Genomic DNA, 12064 nt, shown 5'->3' on the forward strand with positions numbered 1-12064 from the left:
CTCTCTCTCTCTCTCTCTCTCTCTCTCTCTCTCTCTCTCTCTCTCTCTCTCTCTCTCTCTCTCTCTCTCTCTCTCTCTGTGGGCTACTTTTCACTACCTCCCATTCCTTACCTCACTCTATCTCTCTAACAAATGATATCTTTGTTGCTCCTCAAAGTTTCATTTATATTGAAAATCAATCACGATTCAATTTTCCTTACTTTCTCCAATCTCGCACCATCGGTCACCGCGGTATTTTCGATATTTCTGGAAAATCCGCGATATATGTATATACATGGGTTATGAAAAAAATCCGCGAAATGGTGAATCCGCGATGGTCGAACCGCGAAGTAGCGAGGGTTCACTGTACATAAATACATGCATACATATATATATATATATATATATATATATATATATATATATATATATATATATATATATATATATATATATATATATATATATATATATATATATATATATATATATATATTACTGTATATATATGGGTTATGGAAAAAATCCGCGAAGTGGTGAATCCGCGATGGTCGAACCGCGAAGTAGCGAGGGTTCACTGTATAGCAAAGTACCTGTACTTTATTGCATGTAATACCGTACAGTAACACTTAAGATTAAAAAGAATAAAGATTGTTACTGTACTCACCATAAAAGAAGTTGAAGTTAAACTTGAATGATGATGGTGATTAATTTGCTGCTCAGTAAAAATGACGACGATGAAGGTGATGGTGACTTTTACTGCGCAGCTGATGATTGTATTTTACGTCTCTTCAGACGGCTGTGGGATTTCCTGGGATGCCTCTTCCACTTCCTCAGGAGGTGTAACCATAGTAGTAGTTAGGTTGCAGAGCTTGGCAAGCTGTTCCAAAGTCCAGTCAGTTTGGTTGACAACTTCTTCCATTTCTTGCTGTTTCTTCTTCCTCACTTGTCAAGTTCATCAAGTTTTCAAGGTCTGCATTGGTTAGCAGCTGGGAATGGCAGTCTGGTAATTCGTCAACATCTCCTGTGGTCATGTCTGCAGAGTACTCACCTCCAATGATCGCAGCCAACTGCACAGCTTTCTGTACTGTGGAGTGATGGATTTCGGCAGATGTAAATCCTTTGTCTTCGTAAACAACCTTGGGCCACAACTTTTTCCAGCTGGCTTTAATGGTGGCAGGCTTCATTTCTTGCAATGCCTTTTGGATATTTTGGAGGCACATAGCAATTGTGTATGCCTTCAAGTTGAAATCTTCATTGTCTTAGGCAGCATGCACGGAAGCAACCAGGTTTACCAGTGTATTCCTCTTGTATAGGGCCTTGAATGCCCTGATAATCCCCTGTTCCATTGTCTGAATAAGGGATGTTGTGTTGGGCGGCAGGAATTCAATCTGAACCCCATCATATGATAGAACAGTAGCATGGCCACCAGTGTTATCCATAAAGAGTATGATTTTGAATGGCCAGCCCTTCTCTGATAGATACACCTTGACTTGCAGGTTAGAACTGGTGGAACCAGTCGGAGGTCAGCATCTTCGTTCTCCAAGCCTTTGGATTGATCCAGTGTATGGGTAGCAGATTCTATTTTTTGTTTTTTAAAGCCATTTGGGTTTTATACTAGTAAATAAGCCCTGGCTTTAATGAAAATCATGCACCAGTGCCATACATCTCGATGGTCACACGTTCCTTGTGGGCTTTAAAGCCAGAGGCCTTTGCTTCCTCTTTGAACAGGAAAGTTCGTAACAGGATTCTTTTCCAAAACAAGCCTGTCTTGTCCATATTAAAAATTGTTTGGGCTTATATCCAGCGATCGTATCAGTTGAAGCAGCCTCACCATGTTTGGATAATGTTCATATCCAAGGTTATGTTCTTCCTTCAACAGTCGGCTATCCATACGACCAGAGCAGCTTCTATGTGGACGATCGGTTTATTACAAGCCGTAACCACTCTCTTCGTCGACTTATTAAAGGTGATGGCCACCATCTTTCTAATGTTAGCCTCATCCATCTTGGTGTAGCGAATGGTGGATTCGTTCATGCCAAACTGGCGGGCCACTGCCGCACATGTTCTCCCTTCCTTCAACATATCCAGAAATTTCACCTTCTCAACGATCGTCATCATTCTTCTTTTGTGTTTAGGTTCAGTACTAGCCTTGGAAGAAGCAGCATGCTTGGGAGCCATTGGGGTGGGGGCTTAAAATTGAAGAGAAGTTCAACACAAAGAAACCACAAAAAACATGCACAGCACAGCATAAAGTAAACCACTCGGCGAGAAACCTTGAAGCAAAGTGGCTGCGAGATAGAGACAAGGGGGAGATGCTGTGGGATTGGGATCTGAGCATCCGTCAAAGTATTAATCACAGCCCCTCTTACACCGCACTTCATCGCCAAGATGGTACACATTGTGTTCTTCCAAGAACCGGACATGGTACTACAGTATATGGATATCGCATCCCAGATGGTTCTTTTTTTTTTGTCATTTGAATTACAAGTTCAAATATATGTTTTTTGCTATTTTATGCTTGCTTTGTTGTTCCTAGACGAGGAAATACTATTTAAAAATAATATTTTAATGGATTTAATGAGAAATTTTAGGGTTTTGATATATTGTAATTTTTCTAGCATTTTCCTGAAAATCCGCCATATATTTTTCATATATATACAGTACAGTATATTAAAATGTCCACGAATTTGTGAATCCACGATAGTTGGACTTTGAAGTAGCGAGGGGTCACTATACTAAAATTAGTTACAGTACTTTCATTTATTTCAGTGTATGGAAGATTACTGTACTATGTTAAATCTTTTCAGTTTCGTAATATTTAGACTTAATCACAATCTTTGTTGGTGTTTATGTTGGACCCTCTTTCCTCCTTTTACCTTTCGGGACATGGTAGGTAGGTGGTGGTATAACAGTCCCCCAGGAGGTGAGAAGTACATGGCAATTAGAGAGATAATTTTTATTGTTTTGTATTATTATTATAGGGTTGTAAAGTTTGTACCTTAGAATTAATAGCACATAATTATTCAGAAGACAGTATGAAAATAATAAGAAAAAATATTTTTTCCAGTATCCCTCAAACCTCAATTTGCATTGCTTTCTGTCCTCTTTTCTTCCGTTCTGTTTTCTCTGTTCTGACTAACCTGTCTAGCTTCTCCAATCATGCCTTTTTTCTGTATTTTTTCTCCCCATTGTATGAGAAAATCTTTTGAGGTTATGAAGAGTCTATATAGTACCTATGACTTGGTCTTTGTAAACTTTGTCAGTAGAAATAATAATGCTTGTTGATACAGTACCATTATTTTTTGCAGGGAAGTCGTCAACTTTACATTTTGGCTGGACAAAGGAATAAAGAATATTTAACTGACTTTTTCACCTATAATGTAGACTCTGACACTGTTACGTACATAAGTGATGGAACACGAAAAGATTCTGCGTCTGTTCCTTCTGCAGGTTTTACGCAAAAAGCTACTATAGATTCTCAACTAAATGAAATCCATGTCCTATCGGTAAGTAAATCTGACCTTTTTGTATGAGTATAGAACAAAGTCTGGAAAATATCAAATTTATTTGTCTTATATAATAAGTTATTAATAAAACGTAGATTCATTACAAAGATTGCGTTTTGTTGATTGCAGTAAAATTTTGCCATTCAAGAAAAATCATATGATGCACTGTGTAGTTGTGATATTATTACTAGATATTATGTAACAATGATTATATTAGCTTATTATCAGAGTGTATTATTAGCTCTATATTAGATAAATATGTAACCTTGATCTTTGCATGTTAGAGGATTGCATAATCTAAAAGATTTATTTGGCTTGCACTATATTTTTATTTTTATTATACCATATTGTTAAATAAATACAGCAGTGGCGGCTCGTGTATAGGCACTGTGGAACTGCAGTACTTCCTATTTTCACTTGATATTATTGATAACATTCAATATAGGGATTTTTTTTCTTTCATTCTTTCTTTTTACCTGTACAATATATATTCAGCATTATGTCAGTAACCATCTTTCAGTTTAGAATAAAAATACAAAATTCTTTGTATGGATCTGTGCACTTCACAGTTCCAGGGTGCTTGGCTGTCATGTGTATGCACACATAGGAAGATGCACACCAGTCTGAGAGAGAGAGAGAGCACTGTCACTCCCGCAGTGCTGTCCTTGGCGTGTTTGTGTAAGGTAGTTATTTTTGTTCACTCCACTTATGTTGTGCTAGAAAACCATGCATCATATTCTGGAATGTGATAAAGTGTACAATCAGATTATCATCATACTTCCAGCTATTCTATTTTATTTATTTTTTTTTTCATTTTACAATTTTTTCGGTTTGCTTGATAATTCCTATGAGTATATCAGAGGCAAAATGCTGCTTTTCAATGCTAAATGCCTTTCTAGAAAGCACTATAAATTCAGAAAGACTAAATGCACTTGCAGTGCTTTCAATGGAGAAAAAATTCCTCAGTTGTCATCCTGTAATCAAAAAGATAATTACATTGATCTTTTCACACAAATTTGAAATAATTAGAATGCTTTTAAATTGATGGATCAAGCTTGAACAGTAACAACTTAGGTTAGTTAGTCAAAAAAACTTTTATTTTGTTCTTTTAGGATTCTATCAACTTTCCGAATAAATTTTCTTATACCTGTTTGTTTCCTTTTACACAATACTAAAACAAAGGATATAAATTTTCTGGAGCAGCACCCCCACTAATTTTAGTCACGAGCCGCCATTGCAATACAGAATGTTTCATTACAATCAAATCACTCTTGTATCCCCTTATTTATTGCTAATACATTCCACAGATACCGCAGTCTTTTCTTTTTAGGAAACAAGAAGAGTTCTTGTACTGTATACTGCTGCATGTGCCTCACTTTCTATGTCTGTTGAGCTGTCAACAGCTTAGCCAAATTCTTATAATTTAATGACTTTTAACTAAAATTTATTTACTATTTTATGATATAGGGACATAAAGTAGTTCAGTAACCCCTTGGCTATCGCTGGTGTTACATTCCAAGCCAATAGTTCGTAGACTGTGAAGTAGATATAGAAATCTATGGTATATTTCTTTTTCATTATCTTTTATCATTTTTTATATTTTTTATTATCTATAAATCCAAGCTTTTTATAATCCCTGTCAATACTCTTATAAACCCAATATACACTCTTAAACACTTTTTAAGATAAAACTTACTTTTACTGTAGACACATCCTTACATATACGTAAATGAAAAAATTTAAATCAACACTCATCATTGAAGATATATATTCTCTATCCTTACGATGGCCTTATTGCTGGAAGTTACCACTTTCTTTGCAGTCTTGTTAAAGGTAATATTTTCCATTGTCCTTAATTCTTTTGGTCTTTCTTGATTTAGCGAATGATAGAATTGCTGATGCTGTCATGGCGGCTTACATCTGCATACCTTTTCCCATCCTGAAGCATACCAAGGAGTTTTATTTTCTCCATTATAGTAAGCACATAGGGTTAAAGAGGAATTCACAATATTAGCCCCTCAAAAAACCACATGTCAGCCGCTAGGATACTGATCAGTGTGCTCTGATTTGTCATGTCTCCTCTATCAGCCAAGGGATGCCTTGTATAAAATCATCTGGGCATGTTAGGCTACTCCCCTCTCCCGCAAACTAAGCATTTACTTCTTTCCAACTAACTAAACAAACTATGCATTGTCTTCTAGGTACCAAGCCAAATTTGTGTATATTTTTATTATTGTAATTTAATTTATGAATTCTTATGCTGAAAAATTACTATTTTTAACATGTCTCCTGAAATTCTGAGGATCATGGCTCCAGTTTAGAGGGAAATGCAGGTCATGGAAATTGTCATTTATTTTTTATCAACTTCCTTCTCTAAAGACAAGCCCCATGTGCATTGCAGCTGGGAGTCCAAGAGGTTTCAGGCTTTGGGCAGCTAGGTGATGTTCATAATGCATAAGCAGGAGAGGGGGGAAATACAGTAAAAGACTAACTCTTTTTTGTGTTTGACAGTCACATTCCTTTGGATCCAAAATCAATAGGTGGAAGGCAGCATATCGTCAATCTTAGCTTGCTAAGCAAGTTTCTGTTGCAAATACCCTCTAGAATAGAAGCAATGGCTTAGGTTATTTGTTTCAACAAGAAAGATATTTTTATGGCATTCGTAGACCTCAAGGATACTAACTTTCATGCTTTTCAAATCGCCACTTTTATGAGTGGAAGGTATTAAAATTCAAGATTTTTTTTGTTTTTATATGTGCTGCTCCTGAAGGGTGTTTCCTCTACTTGTTTACTTATAATGTCTTAAAGACAAGACTCAAGGGACTACTGTCATTTATGTATTACATATATAGTAATATATGTCCTATTTCTTTCCTATCCATTCAACACCCATGAGTATACAAGCCCTCCAATTGTTCATACTGATATTGACCTTCTCTACTTACCAAGGCCTTGGGTTCCTTACCTGTCTTGGTTCTCAAGTGTTCTCCTAGATTGTATGATTGTTAGACATTATGCTACTTCCATTCCTCTTCCTTATGGTACAGTACACAAAATGACTGCAGGATTGGATGTTCAAAGATCACAAATTTTGTCCTTTATGAGTGATAAGTTTCTATAGACAAAAAATTTATCTTGGGTTAATAATTTTTTTTCTATTATTGAAATTTTTGCTTTACAGCAATACTAATTTTAATTATATCTTAAGGAAAGAAGCCATTCTATCTTTGTTGTGTTTGATGTAGAATTTAGATAACATTTATGTCTTCTTTATTTCCAGGGTTTGAGTAAAGACAAAGACAAAAGAGCAGAAAATGTACGAAATTCGTTTTGGGTTTATGACATAAATCAAAATAAATGGTAAGAATGCTTGAATTTAACATTACTTTTATTGTAAAACTCAAGAATGCTGTACTATTAAATTTGGTAGACTTTTTACAAATCCATGTGTTGCATGCAAACTTAATATGCATTAAGTTTTAGAGGAAAACATCTTGGGACTCAGGTTGGTCTGTCCGCCTGCTTCATTTTCAATCTTTTCTAACTAAATCCTTCTCAGTTTCTGAGCTTCTTGAAGATTATCTGTTTTGAACCAAGAATTGGGATGTTAATAATTTTTTAAATTTTTTTATGCAAGAAGCCTTTGGTATTTATCCTTGTAAATAAAATTTGTTCCTACTCTTATACAGCCTTTCGTCCTTTATAATAAGTATATGTCTTCAGTGACACTTGAACTGCCATTGAATTGTCAACAAGGTAGTTGGTTAACGACTGGTGGCTCACTCATCTGTCACAGAACAGCCATTTTTGTTTTTGGCTGCAATGGGTATAGACATACCATTGCACTCTTCTCTTGACGGTTTAATTTTTCTTACATTTTTTTGCGATAATTCATATTTTATTTTTTATTTTGGGTGAGTGCCCTCCCTTTTAAGCAGAAGTGCACCAAAAGGTAAGTATGGTGTGAGGTGAATTTTGTTCTCATGAGGATACAAACCTCCGACACCCCATGTGTTAAGTACCTTTGTGAGTTGATGACAGTAAGTCCCCTTCTTTAGAATGTTGGTTGTGCCCTTCCAATCAGGAAGATGTTAAACTGCAAGTGTAACTTGTCTCACTTAGTGGAAATTTTTTTGCATTGGAGGGAGTTACCAGATTTGGACTGACTGTCGACTGTACCTAAATGCTCGACAGGGAAAATTATTTATAGGGTAGAATCATCTGGCACCAACGGTGTTCCTTAGTGTTAGTGAGTGTTTCAATTGTTCCCCTAGTGAAAAAACAAGCAATATAGTGGTTTGTGTTACAGAAGAGGAAGCTCTTGTAGTTTTGTCTTCAGAGGGAGCAGAGTCATTTTCGGTTGTCTAGACCAGGGAAGAATTTCTGGCAAGGGGAAGGAGAGTTATCCTCTCTCTTCCTCCTCTACTAATTCTTCTTGACCTACTTCATTTCCTTCATCAGATATTTCTTCCTTGAAAAGAAGACAATGAAGATAGAGCTCTTACACAATTTATAGCAATCACACTTCTCTAGGGGTCAATGATAGTACTCACCCACTAACTGGTACCTTTGAGCTGGGGTTACTATAACTGCTGTTGCACTAGGGTAAGAGGCTTTTATCTGTAGGCCACTGCTACTCTCACCTGAAGTGGGTTTTATTGTGTTTCCCTCAAGACTGGGTTTCTTCTCTGATTTGGCAAGAGAATTAGAGAAGAGTTAGCTCCTTGGTATTTTGTAGATCTCTCCTTTGGGGATCATTCCATGCTTGAAGGGAGCTTTGAGCAGTCTTCCTCATCTTGGAGCTTAGTCCCCTGGTGAGATGGTCCTTGGTTCTGGAACACAGACCTTCTTCCAACATGAGAAGGGCATCATAGGGATCTTTCCCACAAGACTCTTTCTTCTCTGCTTCAGCAAGAGAGCCTGAGTCTCCTTCATCATCTCATAGACTGTCTGACTAAGACTCAGTATCATTCGGTCTCAAACACCTGTTTGGTACCTGCTTGATCCTGTATCTCCATGTAAGTTGACACAAAGATACCTAGTGTCACGTCACGGCACTGCATGTGTCACAGCAATCTCATTAGTCCAGGAAGTGTCATGACACTTTTTCAGTTGGCTTGGTGAAGCTGCTTGCTTGCAGATGCGACTTCTGTCATTATACTTCTGCCGTTTCAAATGAAAACCCACAAGCCTATTCCTGTTGGTAGGTTTCCAGTTAACCTTTCAACATACAGTACATAGTTTTTAAATTAGGTCTGAAAATTTGGAACCACCTTTGCATCTCTACTTTATGGACCCTTGGATCCCTTTTCTTTGGATCCTGAGGTGTCTGTTCAGTATTATTATTATGATTATTATTATTACTATTATTATTATTATTATCATCATCTAAGCTAGAACCATAGTTGGAAAAACAGGATGCCATAAGCTCAAGGGATCCAGCAAAGAAAAATAGCCCAGTGAAAAAAGGAAATCAGGAAATAGAGTTCAAGAGAAGTAATGAACAATTAGAATAAAATATTTTAAGAACAGTAACAACATTAGAATAGATCTTTTATATATAGACTATAAAAAGAGATTTATGTCAGTATGTTCAACATGAAAACATTCTCTGTAATTTTAAACTTTTGAAGTTCCACCAATTCAACTACCTGATTAGGGAGATCATTCCACATTCTAATACAGTTGGAATAAGACTTCTAGAATACTGTGTAGTATTGAGCCTTATGATGGAAAAGGCATGACTATTAGAGTTACTGCACAGGATGGTGCTGTCTGGAAAGATCTGAATGCAAAGGATGGTCAGAATTATGAAAAATCTTATGTAACATGCATAACAAACTAACTAAAATAGGGTGTCAGAGATTAATATCTAGATCAGGAATAACAAATTTAATAGATTATAAACTGCTGTCCAACAAATTAAGAGAAGATTCAGCAGTTGAAGACCAGACAGGAGAACAATACTCAAAACAAGGCAAAATGAATAACACTGCGAGCTCTCACGGGATCTAATATGCATTCAGTATAAATCTTAATGAGAAGCAGAATTACTGGGTTTTCTTCTTTTTTCTTATTCACCTTTCGACAGAATACATCAGCCGCAACCGTTCCATGCTGGTCATACGTTTGATGTAGGTGAGTTATACGACAGGACTCCTCTCTTGCAGTCTGTGTGTGTCAAGAAGCATATCTTCCATTTTCCTGGCAAAAGGAAGGATGGGCTGGTGTATTGTTAAACCATTTCTCTTGATATGTGTTTTGACGGTGCTGACACTTCCTCCCTATTAGGGAGATGTGTTCCCTGTTTGGGAAATATGTTTCATATTCTAGTACATTACTGACCTTTTAAACCAGTACAGCACTGGCCTAGGCCCTAACAGCTTCTACATTCCTATGATTAGCTGGAAGGAGGTTATTGGAGTCGCCTTCCTCGCTTTCATACATGACCAGGAAGAATGACATCTCCAATGAAAAAGAGAATCTTCCACTTGGTTCTAGGGGACTTCTTCCAACCAATAAGGAAGTCTCCCTATTTTGAGGATAAAAGGTTTGATTTGAAGTTTTCCTAGCTATAAAAAACTGAGTCCTTCAAATTAAATTTCCCACCTCAACAATCTCTCCCAGTCCCAGACCTCTTTAAATTCAATTTACTACTACAACCACACCTCTCATTCTCATGCCCAAGGACAAGAGGGGCTATTCTGTGACAGGTGGGTGGGCAGGCTTCCCCTGCGTGGGCCATCTCTTGCTAACCAACTACTGTTTTAGTGCTGCAGAAGTCATCCCTATTTTAAAGGAATCAGGATTTTATAACAGGGAAAAATACAGATTACTTTTAAAGTTGGTTATTTTTTCCTACGCAAATGCAAACTGTTCATCATTTAATAAATTTAAACCCACACATTGGTGGGAGGAAGAATATGATCTAGAATTGATGCTAGTCTCCTGATATGTTAAGAAATTCCACAAAGTCCCTTATTAATGGAAAAATTTAGGATTATCATTGTTCCTTCTGCAGTTTTCATTTATTTCTTGCTCTTCACATTCACCCTTTGTTTTATTCAATGCTGAACAACCAGTAATTGAAAGCAATTAGTCTGACAATTTTCAGGTTCCTCAAACTATAAAATTTGGCAACTTATTTTTAAACCACCAATTTCCAGAATTGATTTGATTGGACTACAATCCTAGTTACTTGAAATGAAAGCCCAATATATTGTAAAAGATTTCATAATATATTGGAATTAGTATGTGTCTACAGAAATTACACTTCAAATGAAATACAGTGAGCCCTCACTACTTCGCGGTTCGACCATCGTGGATTCACCACTTCGCGGTTCGACCATCGTGGATTCACCACTTCCCGGGTTTTTTTCATAACCCATATATATATATACATATCGCGGATTTTCCGGAAATTTCGAAAATACCGCGATATCTGAAGACCCCAAATACGATATTTCGTTACCTGTAATTCCATTAATACTGTAATTAGTAATATCTGCTCTTACTGATTGTTCATTGCATTACATATGACATATAATTCAGCACAGAAAGAAATAAAACACGAAAAGAGAATGTGATCATACGATAATTCAGTACTGTATACAGTACGTAGTAAAATTAGATCGAACATGAAACGCAAATGAGATGCAGTCATACCATATTAGAATGGTGTAAGGCTGCTGATGGCTACTACTGTACTACAAATGTAATGGATGTGCATCTTTTCCATGAATCTTTTGTATGTATACGTACGTTGTACTGCATCCAATAATATTCTTTGTTGCAAAAATCACATCTCGAATAAGTGTACGAGAGAGAGAGAGAGAGAGAGAGAGACATATCCTACAACAAAACAAGCGTAAAATAGCGTACGTAGAGCTGTATTATTATTATTATTATTATTATTATTATTATTATTATTATTGTTGTTGTTATTAAAATTATTATTATTATTATTATCATTATTATTATTATTATTATCAATATTTATTATTATTATTATTAGTATTATTACTGTATTCGTAGGGTACCTTGTACTTTGAATTGGTAACCTACGTAGCATATAAGACGGGTTGTGATTGGTTCAAGCGCTGATAGATGACGAATCAGAACCCAAGTTTTGTTATCTAGCCTGTGATTGGTGTTTTGCCCGCATCTCCAACCCGCAGCATCTACGTATTCGCGGTCACTTTGTCTCCCGCTGTATCGCTGTGTAGATGTTGTTAAGTTATTGTGAACTTTAATCTGTGCTGTGCGTGACTGTTTTAAGTTGAACTTTTTGTTGAACTTTCTGTTAAACCCTACTGTACAATGCCTCCCAAGCGTTCTGCTTCTACTAAGGCTGGTAGTGAGCCTAAACGCCACCGAAAGATGATGACGATTGCTGAGAAGGTGACGCTTCTTGATATGTTAAAAGACGGTAGAAGTTACGCGGCCGCAGCCCGCCATTTTGGAGTCAACAAATCCACCTTTCGCTATATCAAGAAGGACGAGGCGAACATTAGAAAGACGGCTACCATCACCTTTAGCAGATCAGCGAAGCGAGTCGTTACCACGCGCGTAATAAA

General features: G+C 36.6%; 1 protein-coding gene across 2 annotated transcripts in view; it reads left to right on the plus strand.

The window, feature by feature from the left end:
• The window catches only part of LOC137643905 (muskelin-like), a 148386-nt gene that overhangs the window by 120161 nt on the left and 16161 nt on the right, over window positions 1-12064 (plus strand). Inside the window, exons 12-14 of one of the 2 annotated variants that reach the window (XM_068376655.1) lie at window positions 3291-3488; window positions 4058-4171; window positions 6769-6848. In XM_068376655.1, the coding sequence (XP_068232756.1) occupies window positions 3291-3488; window positions 4058-4171; window positions 6769-6848 (392 nt within the window). The remainder of the gene's footprint in view (window positions 1-3290; window positions 3489-4057; window positions 4172-6768; window positions 6849-12064) is intronic. The other variant, XM_068376656.1, reaches the window with a different exon arrangement.

The sequence above is a fragment of the Palaemon carinicauda genome, chromosome 7 (assembly GCF_036898095.1).
Source record: "Palaemon carinicauda isolate YSFRI2023 chromosome 7, ASM3689809v2, whole genome shotgun sequence".
Taxonomy (NCBI): domain Eukaryota; kingdom Metazoa; phylum Arthropoda; class Malacostraca; order Decapoda; family Palaemonidae; genus Palaemon; species Palaemon carinicauda.